This window comes from Ranitomeya variabilis, chromosome 1 (assembly GCF_051348905.1).
Source record: "Ranitomeya variabilis isolate aRanVar5 chromosome 1, aRanVar5.hap1, whole genome shotgun sequence".
Lineage (NCBI taxonomy): Eukaryota > Metazoa > Chordata > Amphibia > Anura > Dendrobatidae > Ranitomeya > Ranitomeya variabilis.
Genome location: NC_135232.1, coordinates 875,889,457 through 875,910,477, shown reverse-complemented (window position 1 = coordinate 875,910,477; position 21,021 = coordinate 875,889,457). Strand labels below are relative to the sequence as shown.

Here is a 21,021-nt window from a genome sequence, read left to right as displayed (position 1 = left end):
TGCCGGAATACTCACCGCTCTGCACGCTGGGACTATGTGCGCAGAGAGCAGTGACTATTCATTGCTCTTCAGTAGCACGCACAGTGTCAGTCGCCGGCTTCCTGCTGCTACCAGAGGTCACATGTGCTGTTACTTAAGAGAAATGAATATTCACCTCTCTGGGCCTGGAGAGAGGTGAATATTCATTTCTCTTAAGTAACAGCACATGTGACCTCCGGTAGCAGTAGAAAGCCGGTGGCTGATACTGTGCGTGCTACTAAAGTGCCTCTTATAGTTCGAAAAATACGGTATTTTAATAATAATAATAATAATAATAATAATAATAACAATAATAATAATTGTTTTTAGAATGTGGTATAATTTAAAAAGTCTGTCCCATTACATCTCTAATCTAACTACTTTTTTTTTTTTTTTTTTCAATTTTAATGATGCTTTATTTGAGAATCCCCATTGCATGCTGGGATACTCAAATGTGATGTCATCAGGTGACAGAAGCTGCAGTCTGTCATGTCCTCTGTCACCACCCTGTAATGAAGTTTCATCAGTGATGTCCATTTCAGGGTCTGGGCTAGTCCCTGCTCTTCCGAGCGTGCATCCGTTGTCAATTCCGATGTATGCTCCGTACGATTTTCTTTGTCACTGTGCAGTATTCTCCTCCGTGCACAGTGATGGTGCGCTCCCTCACTGGCTCTGATTAGGAATGACAAACTGGCAACAGAGCGCACTGTTGGTGCGCATTGTAAGGTGATGATGTGACGATCAGAGACCAGCCCCGCCTCCTAACTAGATGTCACTGATGCCATGCTGACAAGGCATTTCGTTCCCGTAAGTAAAATGTAGAAAATAAACACATGGATCTTATTCTAATCAGGAAATGTTCGGACATTTTCCAATGGACGAACAACATGTAACCACCACCAACATCAGCATCACAGTGGTCACGAAAGAGAAGATGAGAGGGGAGATGTAAGTATTTTCCCTCATATAAGTCTTCCTTGCTTCACCATCTATATTAATACCGGTCTTTTGTTTTTCCCCTTTAGGGTGGTTTCTCCATGCTCATACAACTGCTGCCTATAATTGTACTAATACTTGTGTCCTTGCTTAGCCAGTTATTGGTCTCCAATCCTCCATACAGTCTATATCCAAGATCGTAAGTAACATGTTATTCCAAGAAACTGTGACACTGTTCTTTTTGATGTACATGAATTTACAATGCCAAGTGAAAGTACTTTATCTTTATTTCGGTCTGCTCGGCTCATTGTTTCTGTTTTCTTTGGGGAGAATAGGGTAGGGGTCTGTTTACGCCGGCCAATTGGTGGCACGATTTGACCGCCGGTTGTCTGTATGCCTGTTTACATAGGCACACTAAAGTAAAGGATGCACACCCAGTGATCTATACTAGATAACTCAGAGCGCATAGGCTGCTATTGTTGTTGGCAGTGCGAGTTCAATTCTATGGATTTGTAAATTTAGTTGTCTTTAATTCAAAGTATACTGGGGCTTTAGATTAACATTGGCTTGGCTATAGCGGTGGTTGCTCATATACAGTTATATGAAAAAGTTTGGGCACCCCTATTAATCTTAAGCTTAATGTTTTATAAAAATTGTTTTTTTTGCAACAGCTATTTGTTTCATATATCTAATAACTGTTGGACACAGTAATGTTTCTGCCTTGAAATGAGGTTTATTGTACTGACAGAAAATGTGCAATCTGCATTCAAACACAATTTGACAGGTGCATAAGTATGTGCACCCTTATCATTTTCTTGTTTTAAATACTCCTACCTACTTTTTACTGACTTACTAAAGCACTTTTTTTGGTTTTGTAACCTCCTTGAGCTTTGAACTTCATAGCCAGGTGTATGCAATCATGAGAAAAGCTACTTAAAGTGGCCACTTGCAAGTTGTTCTCCTGTTTGAATCTCCTCTGAAGAGTGGCATCATGGGCTCCTCAAAACAACTGTCAAATGATCTGAAAACAAAGATTATTCAACATAGTTGTTCAGGGGAAGGATACAAAAAGCTGTCTCAGAGATTTAACCTGTCAATTTCCACTGTGAGGAACATAGTAAGGAAATGGAAGAACACAGGTACAGTTCTTGTTAAGGCCAGAAGTGGCAGGCCAAGAAAATCATCAGAAAGGCAGAGAAGAATGGTGAGAACAGTCAAGGACAACCCTCAGACCACCTCCAGAGAGCTGCAGCATCAACTTGCTGCAGATGGTGTCACTGTGCATCGGTCAACTATACAACGCACTTTGCACAAGGAGATGCTGTATGGGAGAGTGATGCGAAAGAAGCCATTTCTGCAAGCACGCCACAAACAGTCAGCTGAGGAATGCAAAAGCACATTTGGAGAATCCAATTTCTTTTTGGAAGAAGGTCCTGTGGACTGATGAAACCATGATTGAGTTGTTTGGTCATACAAAAAGGCGTTATGCATGGCGGCAAATAAACACAGCATTCCAAGAAAAACACTTGCTACCCACAGTAAAATTTGGTGGAGGTTCCATCATGCTTTGGGGCTGTGTGGCCAATGCCGGCACCGGGAATCTTGTTAAAGTTGAGGGACGCATGGATTCCTCTCAGTATCAGCAGATTCTTAACAATAATGTTCATGAATCAGTGACAAAGTTGAAGTTACGCAGGGGATGGATCTTTCAGCAAGACAATGATCCAAAACACCGCTCCAAATCTACTCAGGCATTCATTCAGAGGAACAATTACACTGTTCTGGAATGGCCATCCCAGTCCCCAGACCTGAATATCATTGAACAAATGTGGGATCATTTGAAGAGGGCTGTCCATGCTCGGCGACCATCAAACTTAACTGAACTGGAATTGTTTTGTAAAGAGGAATGGTCAAAAGTACCTTCATCCAGGATCCAAGAACTCATTAAAAGTTACAGGAAGCGACTAGAGGCTGTTATTTTTGCAAAAGGAGGATCTACTAAATATTAATGTCACTTTTCTGGTGAGGTGCCCATACTTATGCACCTGTCAAATTTTGTTTGAATGCAGATTGCACATTTTCTGTTAGTACAATAAACCTCATTTCAAGGCAGAAACATTACTGTGTCCAACAGTTATTAGATATATGAAACTGAAATAGCTGTTGCAAAAAAAAACAATTTTTATAAAATATTAAGCTTAAGATTAATAGGGGTGCCCAAACTTTTTCATATAACTGTATCTAGCATTTCATCTTGCTCGGTGCAGCCAGCCTATTTCATATCTGATTAAAAAAAAAAGGCTCCAGAATTTGGTGGTGGTCACCTACCCATGATATGTGTCAAGAAGGCTCACATATTAAGGAACATTGGGATAGCTGGCAACCCCCATCTCTGAAAGCCGGTATACCGGTTGGACAGTACCTAAGTTCAAGGTGTAATTGTTCTAATGATGCCCTATTTGATGAAGAAAGTAAAAATCTCTCCCAAAGGTTCTCTTCAAGAGGATACCCGAAAAGGGTCCTACATCGGGCCTTTAATAGGGCAAAAATTACACCAAGAGATAGTCTATTGGATGTGTCCCCCAGGAGGATAGAGAAGTCAATTGTGAGGTTCATAGGTACATATGATGAAAAGGCTACTGGAATAAATAACATCTTACGTAAATACTGGCCCCTTATAAGAGCTGATCCGGATTTAAGGAATATTACTGGTTAGCATCCTTCTATTGCATATCGTAGGGGAAAAACCTTAGTGGTATTCTAACACACAGCCATTTCACCCCACAAAGAGATGAGGTCGATTATAAGAACTAGGAATTGGAAGGAGGGGTCTCATCCCTGTAGGTCTTGTAGTTTTTGTAAGTGTGTGGATAATAAAAAAAATTCTGCATAAAGGACAATATAAATTGTAAGCCCAAGAGGGATGTGTATATAATAATGTGTCCATGCCCGAAATTATATGTAGGGAAAACAAGACAAGAATTGAGGAGAAGTCTCAAAACATATCAGTTCAATTAATACAAAGACTGATACACCCCTATTGATACATATGAGATATACACATAGTAATAACCCCTTAATTTGAAAATAAGGGGAATTAGACACTTGACATTAGGTCCCCGTAAGAGAAATTTGGATCAGATGCTCCATCAAGAGGAATGTAGATGGATTCATAGGTTGAGATCGTGTAGCCCCTATGGACTCAATGAGGGTTTTACTTTTCGGCCCTTGTTCAGTACTGAAGGCCCTCATTTGAATTGATATGATATGGCGGTATTAGTGGTGGCTGTGTTGTCTCTGATTTTAACAAACCTATTGATTTGAGATTTCATAAATTGTACATGGTGGGTTCCTGTCATGAAAAAGATCTATATTAGGAATGATAAGCATATGGTTATAAAGATTTATACTTGTGCCAAAGCAGATAATATGAAGGTCATATATATATACTAAAGATAAATATCAAATGAACGTACATTGTATATGTTATTGGCATAAAACAAAAAATAAATGTAACCTGATTATTGGCATATTAATCCACATTATTCATCATAAGGGTTTGATAGGTTGCATTAATTTATCTTCTTGGGGTTACATCTGTATATTGTGATCAAGACTTGTTAATATGGAGGCAACAAAATATGCTTTATGGAATAGGGTAAAACGGTATACCTCCTTGATTTGAGGGTTGTATGAGGAAATAATGATCAAAGTGGGTTTTGTCAGATGATATACAGTACAGACCAAAAGTTTGGACACACCTTCTCATTTAAAGATTTTTCTGTATTTTCATGACTATGAAAATTGTACATTTACACTGAAGGCATCAAAACTATGAATTAACACATGTGGAATTATATGCTTAACAAAAAAGTGTGAAACAACTGAAATGATGTCTTATATTCTAGATTCTTCAAAGTAGCCACCTTTTGCTTTGATGACTACTTTGCACACTCTTGGCATTCTCTTGATGAGCTTCAAGAGGTAGTCACCGGAAAAGGTCTTCCAACAATCTTGAAGGAGTTCCCAGAGATGCTTAGCACTTGTTGGCCCTTTTGCCTTCACTCTGCGGTCCAGCTCACCCCAAACCATCTCGATTGGGTTCAGGTCTGGTGACTGTGGAGGTCAGGTCATCTGGCGTAGCACCCCATCACTCTCCTTGGTCAAATTGTCCTTACACAGCCTGGAGATGTGTTTGGGGTCATTGTCCTGTTGAAAAATAAATGATGGTCTAACTAAACGCAAACGGGATGGAATAGCATGCCGCTGCAAGATGCTGTGGTAGCCATGCTGGTTCAGTATGCCTTCAATTTTGAATAAATCCCCAACAGTGTCACCAGCAAAGCACCACCACACCATCACACCTCCTCCTCCATGCTTCACGGTGGGAACCAGGCATGTAGAGTCCATCCGTTCACCTTTTCTGCGTCGCACAAAGACACGGTGGTTGGAACCAAAGATCTCAAATTTGGACTCATCAGACCAATGCACAGATTTCCACTGGTCTAATGTCCATTCCTTGTGTTCTTTAGCCCAAACAAGTCTCTTCTGCTTGTTGCCAGTCCTTAGCAGTGGTTTCCTAGCAGCTATTTTACCATGAAGGCCTGCTGCACAAAGTCTCCTCTTAACAGTTGTTGTAGAGATGTGTCTGCTGCTAGAACTCTGTGGGGCGTTGACCTGGTCTCTAATCTGAGCTGCTGTTAACCTGCGATTTCTGAGGCTGGTGACTCGGATAAACTTATCCTCAGAAGCAGAGGTGACTCTTGGTCTTCCTTTACTGGGGCGGTCCTTATGTGAGCAAGTTTCTTTGTAGCGCTTGATGGCTTTTGCCACTGCATTTGGGGACACTTTCAAAGTTTTCCCAATTTTTCAGACTGACTAACCTTCATTTCTTAAATTAATGATTTCCACTCGTTTTTCTTTACTTAGCTGCTTTTTTCTTGCCATAATACATATTCTAACAGTCTATTCAGTAGGACTATCAGCCTACTGATATCTGGTATCCAGCAGACTTCTGCACAACCCAACTGATGGTCACAACCCCATTTATAAGGCAAGAAATCCCACTTATTAAACCTGACAGGGCACACCTGTGAAGTGAAAACCATTTCCGGTGACTACCTCTTGAAGTTCGTCAAGAGAATTCCAAGAGTGTGCAAAGCAGTCATCAAAGCAAAAGGTAGCTACTTTGAAGAACCTAGAATATAAGACATATTTTCAGTTGTTTCAAACTTTTTAGTTAAGTATATAATTCCACGTGTGTTAATTCATAGTTTTGATGCCTTCAGTGTGAATGTACAATTTTCATAGTCATGAAAATACAGAAACATCTTAAAATGAGAAGGTGTGTCCAAACTTTTGGTCTGTACTGTAGGTGTATGATCATGGATTTGGATCATTGACAGATAGTGGTCAATGAACAATATAGATCGCTCTGTTTGAGAAGGCAGGTTATATAGCTTTTGAATCCTATCTGCGCCATTGCTAATCCGGAAAATGTGACATGCGCAGTTATCTCCTATTAAGCTGATAATGCTTAGAGCAGGCACGTACTTGTCACCGAGTACACCCGGAAGTTATTGGAGCGTGAGAGATGTATAACAATATCATGCCTCTTTGAAGATCAGCTGACCGGAGTTAGGGGTGCGCATGTAAATTAGATACCCGGGAATGATGACCGGCGGTGCAGTAGAATTATTATTCCCCCGTGGAGATGGTAGATTTAATGGTGAGTTCTTTCACATGTATTACATGTATGGGCGCATGATAGGTTCCATCGTGATATAAGTTTGATAAAGCTATTTTTTACTTAGATCTATGACTATTTGTATGATAAGGTTTCCAAGGAAGTGCCATCTGACCTTTAACCTACCCTGTAAAGTACGCCTTCAGTGGTTCCGTAATCCCAAGCATTTTGACTGGCTGACCTCTCCCTTGTCTCTAATTGATGACATCAGACCCAGAGCTTTAAAAGGTTTGGTAACACATGTGCTAATCCATTATAGCCTCATCCCCTGATGAAGCCAGTTTAACTGGTGAAGCATGTTGGGGAGGCTTAAGAGCTTGTTTTAGTAGCTAGCTAGTATGTTCATGGGGAATTCACAAATAGGAGTATATGGTTAGCTGCTGCGCCAATATATCCTAACCCTAAAATGCGATATTAGCTGCCAGGATTCAAATATGGTCTCAGTGATGCAACCTCAATCTAATAAGAATTTGTTGTCAGGATATAAGATATAATTGGGATCCTATATATTAAATAGTATACAGACATTCTAGGACAGTTTTTATGGTCTTTAGATAGGGTTTATTTGCCTTTGGCAATTTGTTAATAAATATATGATTACGCTATGCTGACTATTTGAATTATTGGTTGCTAATCGTCCTGGATGAGCTGCACTACCTCAGCAACGTCTGTGGGTTGTAGACACTGCCTCATGCTACTGTATCTCTAGGGGTGAGAGCATTTTACACTACTGCTCATCATTTCCTTGTTTGATGCATTTCCACTGAAGTTGGACCAGCCTGTAATTTGATTTTCCACTTTGATTTTGAGTATCATTCCAACTCCAGACCTCCATGGGATATTAATTTTGATTTACAGTGATCATTTTTGTTTTATTGTTCTCCACACATTCCACTATGTAATGAATAAAGACTTGTAAGTGGAATATTTCATTTAGTGGTATCTTGGACGTACTATTTTAGTGTCACCTTTGTTTTTTGGGGCAGCGTATTTCCCCATGTAGCAATGATATACATATATGGCGGTGTGTCGGATAATCGGAAGTAACTGCTAGTATCAGTTAACAGATTATTCTAAATCCATTATGATCATAAGGTTTGTGCATGAACCAAAAACAATTGGACATATCAAATACATAATAGTGGACAGGGAGGTTTAGGCAATGCATAGACCTCTTCTAGATCGTCTTTCAGACAGGAAGAGGACTTGAACTCTATAGCGCCACCTGTTGGAAGCTGCAATTCTAAAATTCACATTGCCCTTTAACTAGTCTTGCAATATGACTTAGGATAAAAGCCAAATCAGAATCTCATTTTTCTGTACAATTCCTTTCTTAAAATCCTGAGGCCTAGAAACATTGACATTTTCTTGTCATGCCTTTTGAAAGTGAGGCTTCAGTTTGGAATCATTTTAATATATTATGGAGTTGTATGACAAGTGAGTCAGGAATAAATTTATATTTTTTTGCAGTTACTTTCATTTCACGCAGGAGTGTTTTCTTGCAGATTTGTAAGGAGTTCAATTTAGGTTTCCCCTACAGCGGCTTGTGTAGTAACAGTCTATTACGGGGATTAAAATATTTCAATTTTTATAATTTCTGCCTATTCTGTGTGCCTTTTTTTTTTATGAAATAATTTGTTAAAAATGATGATCTGATATTTCAGATACGTGCTCAAGAAGCTGACTCATTTAAAGAAGAAGTTTTTATCTTCTTAATATATCGCAGTCATCATCTTATGAATCTCATAAGTCCAAAAAGTAAATAATATGCGGCACGTCAAAATCCGTAAATCAATTAAGTCATATGGGAGGGCAGCCCCAGTTGACCAGAAGCGATTCAAAATAAAATAATTTTTTTTTTTTGGCTCAATTATAAAAACAATTCCAGAGACTAAGGGTACTGTCACAGAGTGGCACTTTTGTCGCTACGACGGTACGATCCGTGACGTTCCAGCGATATCCATACGATATCGCTGTGTCTGACACGCAGCAGCGATCAGGGACCCTGCTGAGAATCGTACGTCGTAGCAGATCGTTTGGAACTTTCATTCGTCGCTGGATCTCCCGCTGTCATCGCTGGATCGGTGTGTGTGACACCGATCCAGCGATGCGTTCGCTTGTAACCAGGGTAAACATCGGGTTACTAAGCGCAGGGCCGCGCTTAGTAACCCGATGCTTACCCTGGTTACCATCGTAAAAGTAAAAAAAAACAAACAGTACATACTCACATTCCGGTTTCCATCAGGGTCCCTCGCAGTCTGCTTCCTGCTCTGACTGAGCGCCGGCCGGAAAGTAAGCAGAGCACAGCGGTGACGTCACTGCTGTGATCTGCTTTCACTTTACGGCGGCACTCAGTCAGAGCGGGAAGCAGACTGCGACGGACCCTGACGGACACCGGAATGTGAGTATGTACTGTTTGTTTTTTTTTACTTTTACGCTGGTAACCACGGTAAACATCGGGTTACTAAGCGCGGCCCTGCGCTTAGTAACCCGATGTTTACCCTGGTTACCCGGGGACCTCGGCATCGTTGGTCGCCGGAGAGCTGACTGTGTGACAGCTCTCCAGCGACCACACAACGACTTACCAACGATCACGGCCAGGTCGTATCGCAGGTCGTGATCGTTGGTAAATCGTATAGTGTGACAGTACCCTTAAACAATTGAAAAAGACAGGGCAAAAGCCTCCAAAAAAGCGGGAAAACGGCAGCCAAGAAGGTGATGTTAAAAGAAAAAATGGGAGGGTAAAAGGATATGAAACGATGGTAATAAGATTCCAATGTTCACCAGCTACAGGTTTGATATTCGTTTCCATAACAACTTCATAGAACACATACCCATATCAACTATTTTCAACCATAGGGAAGAATTTTCATATTATATTATGGGTTATATCAAAAACCATATTGGGGTAATCGCAACTCATTGATACACAAACCGCAGTAAAAAGCGATCAAACACCCAAAATTTGCAAAAAAATGAAAAAACTTTATTAAATATTACCAGGATAAGGAGCATAGGGAGACAATACTGTTGGGCGCTAAACTATATATGTGCTGTATAGCACAACCTGCTATGGGACTGCAGCCATAAACATGGTAGAAAGGGATTTTTTTCAGAGCAAGCCTTATTAGCAGAGCTTACATTTGGATTAGTTAGCCACTAATATCAAACCTGATACACAAACCACAGTAAAAAGCGATCAAACAACACCCAAAATTTGCAAAAAATGAAAAAACTTTATTAAATGTTGCCATGATAAGGAGCATAGGGAGACAAAGTTCATGCCATGTTGCACATATAAGAAACGCAGGGGTGCACAACCGTGGGTGACAGTATATACATAAGTTAAATGGGTATCACAGCCTATACAGTACTGGCGATGTGAATACAACCGTATAAGCTTTTATTGCAAATCCAACCCTATTACACACAATCACAGGTATAAATTTCTAATATAGTCACACCGTATCAAATTTGTACTTTTAAGTGAATAATTACCTGAGTAGGTTAGGGAATCAACCACAAAAAGAGTGCACCCGCCCCGACGCGCGTTTCGGCGTGATAGCCTTTTTCAAGGGGTGATGGGAATGGGGAAGGTGCGGGTATAAGAAGAGACAAGCCACCAATCATTTGTCGCAATGTAATCATGTGGTTTTTTACACCAATAAGGTTATACCAGAAGTCATCCGTAAATCTTGGTACATATACTTCCTACCAACGTCATAGACACATGACGCCGTCATTTGATACTGCCAGCCGTGTAATAACATCTCGCCGGGTCCACCTCATATGACGCATGCGTCACCGCGGCAACCCAGGACGCGAGGCGGCGCCGGCGTCAAGCGCCAGGCGAAGGAAATCACCATGGCAATTCAGATGCCGAAAGCCGCCCAGCAAGCCGAGATCCACAGCGCGCATGCGTACCGGCGGAAAATAATTCTACAATAGGCTACATCACTCAACATGAAGTAAATGGTTTTACCCATAGCCGGTGTGCATGTCACATGTAAGTGATCTAATATACGTCCACATTTACGGATGACCATAATTCAACTTCACACAATTATCAATAACAATACAGAAAATACATAGTATATCATGTATGTCTATACCCTCAATTAATGTAGATGTCCAAGACATGAAACACGGCGATTGTCATTAAGAGCAAGATATCATCAGCAGTAATCAAACGGAAGACATGGAATCACCATATATAATAAGGGGAATGGCACCTAAAAATAAATCCAATTCACGTATCTCGTTTACCCAAATAAAATGTCCTATCCAAAATAACAAATGCCTAGATCACATTCAATTGTCTTACTCCCATATAAATACATATAAAAAGGCATCAATAATCATCGGGACATAGTGCTGGAATATAGGGTCATCCCTCAATCCGTATGGCTTCATATATCCATCTCCCCCATTACCATGGTGCAGAGCTCAAAGAGCAAAAATGAGAGGTGGGTGGTAACTAGATAAAAAGAATCAATACAATTAAAACCATAAAAAACAAACGTGCAAACAACCAATGGCAAAGGAGAATCAAATATTCCTATAGAAATGGAACAAAGCTTATTGTTTCATTTAGCCCATTTGGATGGACGGTATCCAATGCCCAGATCCATCTCGCGCGCCAATTTCTGTCCCAGGTTACCACCGCGGATGCCAGGGTCAATTATGTCAATCCCCCTTATCATAAGTAGGGAACTCACATCCATGGAATTGCTTAAAATGCCGCGGTAGTGTCCTAAGCGTGGTTACATCATCATGGTCGGCTGCCGCCTGGATCCCCAATGTATGTTCTCGAACTTTCAATTGGCGAGTGGTCATCCCATTTAACTTGCGTATATACTGTCACCCTTACGGTTGTGCACCCCTGCGTTTCTTATATGTGCAACATGGCATGAACTTTGTCTCCCTATGCTCCTTATCCTGGTAACATTTAATAAAGCTTTTTCATTTTTTGCAAATTTTGGGTGGTGTTTGATCGCTTTTTACTGTGGTTTGCGTATCAGGTTTGATATTAGTGGCTAACTAATCCAAATGTAAGCTCTGCTAATAAGGCTTGCTCTGAAAAAATCCCCTTCTACCATGTTTACGGCTGCAGTCCCATAGCAGGTTGTGCTATACAGCACATATATAGTTTAGCGCCCAACAGTATTGTTGTCACCCTGTAATTGCCTGCAGAGGTTTCTGGTATCAGGTTCCATGTAATATACACACAAGCCTACTATTTTCTTTTGGGAGCTTTACTTTCCATACATATATACAATGTCAGATGACAGTATGGCATTTTTATCTATGGATCTTTACTTCTCTCTATGGGATCCATTTCTCTGTCCAAAGAAAAAAAATACAATAAAAAAATACAGAATATATATATTGTCCTAACCTGCATTCATTTGGATTTTTGCAGTACAGAAATCGCAGTAGCCTATGGAAGGCCTCTCTGGCTGTCTGTTTTGTGTGGAAATTCTATTATTTTCGGGTGCTTACTAATTTTTACTGGGCGGCATATGTTTTTGAATTTTCTGTACTTTTTAAAATACAACAAGAGTTTTGGTCTTGAAGAGATAAACACTGAAGTGACGGTGTTAAGTTTGTGCCTCTCTCTTTACAGCGGTCAAACCATGAAGCGTGTGACCGAAAATCTTCATGTAGCTTATTATGTCAGCAAGGACTTTCAGTCTGAATACAGCGGGATGTTACTAAAGAAGTTGGAGAAGAACATCGAAGAGGATTATGTGGCCAATGTCCGGAATAACTGCTGGCGGGAAAGACAGCAGAGTAAGTGCCTGTCAGCGTTCTAGCTTGCTGTGTAAAACATGTAAGGGGACATATTTCTAGGTGACCCACCCAACACATATGCACCACAGCCGCCTCTCTAGGATGCTGTGTTACAGAGCTTTGGGAATAGACCAGCCACTATCTGTACTAACACACAAATATATCTCCCTGTGCTGGGAACAGTGTCCTGGATTCAAATAGTCACTGTCATTTGAACAAACTTTGCATATATTAATAGTGTAAGCAATTACAAGAAATCATCTTCTTTCTACACTTATGAGCCACTTCTTCCTCTCCCACTGCCTTCTGAGCTCATCATTCAGTCTGAAAAACTGCAGAATTTTTCTTGCTCAAGACCAGACAGCATACCAATTGGCTGAAGTTATAGTTTCTATTAAAATTCTATGGAAAAGAGAGGTAACAGGAGAAAGGAACAGAGAAAGTGACATTGGAGATTCAAACAGTAAAACGGATTGTGGTGCAGCTGCTAGCAGGTGTCCTAGCTTATCCCAGAGCTGGATTCACAGCTGCTCTGCTCAGTAGTACTGTATAACACTCCATGCTGATTCTGAACATCTGCTACATTAAGAAATGCAGAAATCCCTCTCCGTATACTATGTTGTCTCCATCTATTATCAGTAGTCTGCAGAGGGGAAAGCTGGTGAAAATGCAGGATATAATGAACAGAAATAGCAGAATTCCTTATGTATACACACGACGAAAAGTTACCTGAAAGTTTAGATATACAGGTGCATCTCACAAAATTAGAATATCCTCAAAAAATTTATTTCAGTTCTTCATTTCAAAAAGTGAATCTCATATATAGAGTCGCTACAAACAGTGATCTATTTCAAGTGTTTATTTCTGTTAATGTTGATGATTATGGCTTACAGCCAATGAAAACCCCAAAGTCATTATCTCAGTAAATTAGAATACTTTATAACACCAGCTTGAAAAAATGATTTTACATGAGATGGATCTGACAACATGTAGTGTTGCTCTGCCCACATTTGGGAATCTGCACATCTAAGGCTTATCTTACCGATTTGTTTAGTTAGGACCTGTTCATACTGCATTTCTGCAGTGACGTCAGGGGTTCTGTCTGAATCTCAATAAAAACAGGAATCGGATGGACCTCCTGACAGAGCCACAGACTGCAGTGAGAACAGATTCTGCTGCGTTTCTGTGCCTGTCTGGCCAAACTGACTGATTCAGAGAAAACCATAAGCTTAGTTCATTTGAACTCTGTATCCTTGTCTGCGGTTCTATCAGGGGTCCGTCTGAGGCCTGTTTTTACAGGCAGTTAGGTGTAACCACTGATCGCACTGCAGAAATCCAGTGTGAACAGGACCTACCTGTAAACATCGGTAAGACTAAATGAGGTTGTTAGGTTGTCCTTGTATCTGCTGTTATGACATTTAGTGCCTGAAATGATAAATCATCAAATAATGAAGATATTATTATTATTTATTATTATAGCGCCATTTATTCCATGGCGATTTACATGTGAAAAGGGGAGTACATAATAAAAACAAGTAGAATAATCATGAACAATACAAGTCTCCTCCTGATGTACCTATTGTTCATTTACTGTTTATATTAGTTTTCACTATTGAAACCACCCTTCTCTTGGTGAAAATGCTGATAAATTCTAATAGCTCCATCGGGACTACCATTATTACCACCACACTGTAAAGGCCAGGACCACATCCCGACCACTGTGTAAAATAACCGGCTCATGGCATGGGCCATGTACCATCAGCAGGGTCTGGCTTTCACTGATCTAGGTTCTGCGGCTGTGTACACCTTCTCTGCACATCTTCTGTGTACAGATCACTAATCGTGACCTATACACAGATAACATAGAGTTCGCATGTTCCCTGCTAACCCAGGTCCTCACAGAATAACAAACAAACAAAATAAAACCGTAATAAACAGTACATAAAATAACACCACATGCATTAATCTGTGAATGTGCCTTAAATGAGAATACATAAAGGAGCTATCTGGGCTTCTAACATTGGTGATCTATCCTTTTGAATAGACTATTAATATCAGATTGATGAGGGTCCGTTATCTAGCACCCCCCATTGATGACCTGTTACTGTTAGCTCTTGTACCGGGCTGTACGGCACAGCTCTGTTTGATGCGAAGTGGCTGCTGCCACAAACTGGACAGCAGCACCTATTCACTACAAACGGGGCTGATCTATAGCCTCCAGCAGTGGCCGCTCCACATTGAACCAAGTGTGCTGTACAGACCCTTGCAATGTTCCCATTTGGCTGATGACCAAGCGAATAGGAGATAAATGGGGGTGTTGGATGTGGGAATCCCAAATGGAGAGTGTGAAGTGGCTCATAGGACCCATTCTGTAAATCTGTCCACGTCTGTAACCTTTGGCTGACAGACGGGAGCGTTGAGAGCAACCTCTAATCTTACGGCATCCCCAGCTCCTCTTGATTAGCCGGGCTGGTGCGATGTCATCTTTGCAGCATGATGCACATGTCTGGCTAATCAAAAGAAGAGCCGCAAAGGCTGGCAGGTAGGAAGGCTCCTCTCCAGCGGTTAAAGATTACTGACATGACTGCTGGACCAGGTCCTACAAAACAATTTGCATCTATCTGATATTGATTACCTATCCAGCGGATACAGTAGGTCATCACTAGTACATGTCTAGACAATCCCCTTAAAGGAAATCTGTCACCAGATTTTTACCACATAATCTGAACGCAGCATAATGTAGAGACCGAGACCCTAATTCCAGCTATATGTCACTCATTGGGCTGCTTACTGTAATTTTTTATAAAATCACTTTTATCAGCAGGAGATTATAACTAGAGGACTCGTAACCCTGCTGCCATGTAGTACTCCATATTCATGAGCTCTGTTAACCCCTCCACTGACAGAAAACTGTAAATGAGTGGTGTTGTACAGTGGTGGGGTTATACAGAGCTGAGCATTCAGAGAGCTCGTAAATCTGCAGCAGGTAAGTGATTTTATCAAAACTGCAGCAAGCAGCCCAGTAAGTAATCCATTGCTGGAATCAGGGTCTCTGTGCCTACATCATTCTGCTTTCAGATGAGGTAGCAGAAATCTGGTGACAGATTCTTTGTAATATTTGTGTCTTACATTTGAGATGTTAAAATGATTTTCCTTACCTGGTTATTCATAGTAACATAATAACATAGTTAATAAGGTTGAAGGAAGACTTTAAGTCCATCTAGTTCAACCCATAGCCTAACCTAACATGCCCTAACATTCCTTTTATGATTTTTGTGTTCTTGCTTTAGAAGCAGATTTAATACATGCAGCAAAGGTCTACCGGGATAATAGACTAAAACTGAAAGCAGAGTCAATATCCATGGATAATTGTGAAGAACTGCAGCGACTAACCTCAATCTATCGAGGTGGATGATGGACCATGGCATCCGCCTAATATACAAACGTTCTTCCGTGTAATATAAGAGCTATACATTGTATCATGAAGAGGAAGCGAGTCCCCACCCATCCCTCAATATGGCACATCTTTTATCTTCCTGACGCAACTTGAAGGTCACAGAGTCCATTTTTTATTTTTTAGTTCATTTAATTGTTAATTAAAAAGTGTAAAAATTCTATAGCGCCATGAACATGACTTTTCTTGTGTTCAGGGGCATCTTGTAAATATGGCATTGACTTGTCTTGTACATAAGAGTTGATGAATTTATATGTAAAATAACGGTTCGCTTTTTCCTAATTTTTTCAGTAACTGTAGAATCTCACACTGAAAAGTATTTTTATTTCAAATGTCATTAGTTATTTATCCTCCAGGACCATTTTAACCTCCTAGCTGATATCAAATATGTGGAATATTTCAAGGGACCCTTCTACTATGTGATTGCTTTTTTCCCCTCCTGATACTAATATCATCGTGCGTATGTCTGAATTTTGCAATTGGGGTGAGGGTCTTCATTTCTAGATCTAGAGTGTATTTTCTCTGTCTAAACACTGGAGTGGATAATATACTTTTTGAAAGAACACCAGTGGCAGAAAACCAGCCAAATATACATTCCTGTCTCTTTAATAAAAGTTATTTAATGCTGCAGCTGAAGATTTTGGATAACAGAAGAGGGGAGAATAAGCTTGTCAAACAGCGCGGGTCCAGTTTGGAATGGGACCTCTACCATTTGATACATTCTCTAAGGCTTTTTATTTGCATTGTAGCCTTCATTGGAAATTCCATCATACATGACTCGGGCCCCTTTCACATATCTGTTTTTTGCCATCAGTCGCAATCCGTCGAATTTTGAAAAAAAACGGATCTGTCGCAGATTGTGAAAAACTGATGCTACGGATCTCTTTTTCGCCGGATCCGACTAGCTGATCCGGCTAATTGGATACTAAAAATATTGGAGCGTCATTTGACGCATCCGGCACCATAGACTTCCATTCTAGCAAACGACGGATCCGTCGCTATCCGTTTTTCCGTTTTTTTGACGGACACAAAAATCGTTACTTTGTCCGTTGTCTCCGGGCGCTGGAGAAACAATTTTTGATGGATTTGGTGAAAAACAGATGAAATGTAAGCCATCCATCGCCATCTGTCACTAATACAAGTCTATGAGAAAAAACAGATCCAGCGGCATCAGTCGCCGGATCCGTTCTTTTCAAAATTCGACGTATTGCGACTGATGGCACAAAACTGATGTTTGAAAGGGGCCTTACATACTTATGCCTTCCGTAAAATGATGGACCATAAATCAGTAGGGTCTGTTGGTGCTAGTGATGTCTAACATGAGAATCAAGCTTTGCTTTCTTGCCTCCGCTGTGAGCGGACACTATGATCCGAGAATGGAATAATTTATTCCTACTTTAGTTGTGATAAGTGTGTTGGGAATAATACTTTTAGGAATAATTTTACCTAATTACCTTGCTTACCTAGTCTGTCCCCTGCCACTGCAAATCCTCCCTGCCGCTGGTCCCCATTTATCTTTTTACATCCCCGCAGAGATAACGTGAATGTACTGTAAATTACTTTATCACTGCAGCCAGACATAGGGTGGAACCATGGCTGTAGGAAATCTTCAGTTTCTTGGCAATTTCTCGCATGGAATAGCTTTCATTTCTAAGAACAAGAATAGACTGTCGAGTTTCACATGAAAGTTTTTTTTCTGGCAATTTTGAGAGTTTAATGGAACCAACAAATGTAATGCTCCAGATTCTCAACTAGCTCAAAGGAAAGTCAGGTTTATAGGTTCTCTAATCAGCCAAACTGTTTTCAGCTGTGCTAACATACTTGCACAAGGGTATTCTACCCATCCATTAGCCTTCTTACACAGTTCGCAAACACAAAGTACCATAAGAACACTGGAGTGATGGTTGTTGGAAATGGGCCTCTATACACCTATGAAGATATTGCATTAGAAACCAGACGTTTGCAGCTAGAATAGTCATTTACCACATTAACAATGTATAGAGTGTATTTTTGAATCATTTATTGTTCGCTTCATTGGAAAAAAACTGTGCTTTTCTTTCAAAAATAAGGACATTTCTAAGTGACCCTAAACTTTTGAATGGTAGTGTACGAGCACGCCCAGATTCTCAGATAACACCCAAGAGTACTCGGATAAGACATCATCCAAGCACGTTCGATCATTACTACTATCGAATTACATATGGATATAAAAAAAAAAGTGTGCAGAAGTCCCATCATGCCTTTCTAGCCACCCTACATTTGCCCAGAATTACATGATTGAAGTTGCCTTCTTGACCTTTATGGAGGTGTATTAACGAAACGGCAATAATTTCCCCACGGTCACCTATACCTTGAAATAATTAGGGAGATTTACCAACAGTGAAGCAAAGGAAAAGCGAAGCTTTGCATTTTTTATTGTCCAAACTACCACTAGAAAGTGAGAACTGAAATCTGAATGGTTATGGGTCACTAGGGCAGTAATCTGACTGGCTGCTAATGACCACTAGAAAAGGAGCTGGAATGTTCTTGCGGCCCATAGGAACCAGATGAGAGCTGGCATCTGACTGGTTGCTATGGGCCATTAGAAAATGAGCTGAAATCTGGTTTCTATGTTTTTTTTTTTTTTGTGCTAGTTTTGATAAATCTTCATCAATATTCCTGATTACCTTAACTGTGCCTTGTCCCCCTTTCCATGTGTATGTAGCTAATGTGACCGAGCTGATGTTTATCTCCACAATTCTCTTCAGCTTTTTTCAACATTATTGGATCATTTCGGAAGTACACCAGTTACGCTGTTCATTATTTTCGCTGTTGATGAATTTGAATGCATTTTACTGTCTTAATAAGAAACCGCATTCGGAGTATATTTTGCAGCATTCGTCAACACATGTAATTATTGTACATCTAGTTAAATGATGCCCACTATTTATCCTACATGTGACAGATGCTCTCATTTGCACAATATCCTTTACATGTAGCATCATATTTGCTGGACAAACATTTACCTAAAATTTACTAACCCTGTGCAATAGAAGTGGCACCTTACATTAAAGAGCATATGTGCTACTTTTATATTCATGGCTTATCCTTAGGATAGGTCATTAATACCAAATCAGTGGGGTGTGACACCCAGCACCCACACCGATCAGCTCTTCATGGCGCCGGTGGCTGCCGGATATGATCAGTTGTGGAGCGGAACAGTACAGCTCCATCAACTGCATGGTGGCCACAGGAGGGTACTGAAAGTCTGCCATTCATCAAAATAGGTGGTGGATATCTGCCAGTCACCAGCTTTGAAAACTGTTGATTTGTTAGGGTCCCGGGTGTTGCACCCCCACTGATCTGATATTGATGACCTATTTAAGGGTAAACCAAGATTACAAAAGTACCAGACAGCCCCTTTGATGGGTGGTTTAGTAAGGTGTCACTTCTGTTGTGTAGGGTTGGCAAATTTTAGGAACATTTTTTTCCAGCAAAACCAGACCAGACAACTTTTTGAAGTGGATTCTGTTCAATTTGCGGATCTGACTCATTCTTTTGGTACTTTTCAAGTAGGAAAACTGCCACCTGAGCAGAAACCTTAACCATATGGGGCATTGTCAACTCTGAATTGTATAAGCCAGTAATAAAGGCATTTACTATGGCGGCCATGGTAGAGCTCTCATGATCCATGACAAAGACTGGCAGGAACAACTTGTGTTATATGTTTGTACACGGTCTTTGAATAAAACCTATGTGTTAATTCCAAACTTTTGTCTCGTCTGCTTTAGGTCTAGCCGAGGTTACTCTGCAATGACGGAATATTACAACTTCATTTATGATTGGTTGTGAGATTCATAATATGGTGGTCTCCCAACCTTCCTCTGTTTGACTTTACTTTATCTCACGTCCATAGAACTAGTATAAAAATATGCCAGGGAAGAAAAATCAAAGTGTATATCATGTAATCCCTTTAAAAATTGTCTTTAATGAAAAAAAGTATTAAAAATACCCTCCCAGTGCAAAACAACACACAATATATAAATATATATGGTCTAGCGTAACCTACACAAACCCTAAACTTGCCTGCTGTCCCTTCCTATCAGCGGGGGTTGGCGCCCTATAAAACGATTTTTTGGCGCCCCCACTCCTCGGCGGCTGTCCCAAACAACTAGCCCTGATAATTCCCTGATACACTATAGGTGGGAAAACAGCAAGCAAATAAGAGATGAAGGGATAGTACTTATTAATGAGACATAGTTTATGTCGGATGTTTTGAACATGAAGAGGAAGTCCGGGCTGCAGCTGATCTTTTGACTTCCTCTTCATGCTCCAAACGTCTGAAGGTGGAGACATGGGCGCTAGCGCTGATTGGGCTCCGGAGTCACATGTCACAACACCGCACGAGTGTCATTTTTGGCCATGACCTGTTCCAATTTTTATTTTGCTGCCCATTCTGCAAATTCAGCGTGCCGATCTGGGTCATCCTCATTGAGATGCTGCAGCAGCTGGATTTTGTAAGGGTGCCCTTTGTGAGTAGCTAATATCCACCGAAGGGATGTTCAACTGATGCCAGATCAGCACGCTGAATTTGCAGAATGGGCAAAACAAAAATTGGAACAGGACCCTCAGTTTACTCAGAACATTAACCCCTTCATGACCTTGGGATTTTCCATTTTTCCGTGTTCGTTTTTCGCTCCCCTCCTTCCCAGAGCCATAACTTTTTTATTTCTCCGTCCATATGGCCATGTGAGGGCTTATTTTTTGCGGGACGAGTTGTACTTTTGAACGACATCATTGGTTTTACCATGTCGTGTACTTGAAAACGGGAAAAAAATACCAAGTGCGGTGAAATTGCAAAAAAAGTGCAATCCCACACTTGTTTTTTGTTTGGCTTTTTTGATAGGTTCACTAAATGCTAAAACTGACCTGCCACTATGATTCTATGATAGTCATTACGAGTTCATAGACACCTAACATGACTAGATTCTCTTTTATCTAAGTGGTGAAAAAAAATTCCAAACTTTGCTTAAAAAAAAAAAAAAATTGTGCAAATTTTTTTTTTTTTTGATCTGGGGTCAGGTGAGGGCTTATT

General features: G+C 40.5%; 1 protein-coding gene across 1 annotated transcript in view; it reads left to right on the top strand.

The window, feature by feature from the left end:
• Positions 1–19,696, top strand: part of DNAJB14 (DnaJ heat shock protein family (Hsp40) member B14) — a 66,168-nt gene extending 46,472 nt beyond the window's left edge. Inside the window, exons 5-8 of the mRNA XM_077277780.1 lie at positions 872–966; positions 1,044–1,153; positions 12,327–12,493; positions 15,784–19,696. Of these exons, the coding sequence (XP_077133895.1) occupies positions 872–966; positions 1,044–1,153; positions 12,327–12,493; positions 15,784–15,908 (497 nt within the window). The 3' untranslated portion in view covers positions 15,909–19,696. The remainder of the gene's footprint in view (positions 1–871; positions 967–1,043; positions 1,154–12,326; positions 12,494–15,783) is intronic.
• The last annotated feature ends 1,325 nt before the right edge of the window (positions 19,697–21,021 follow it).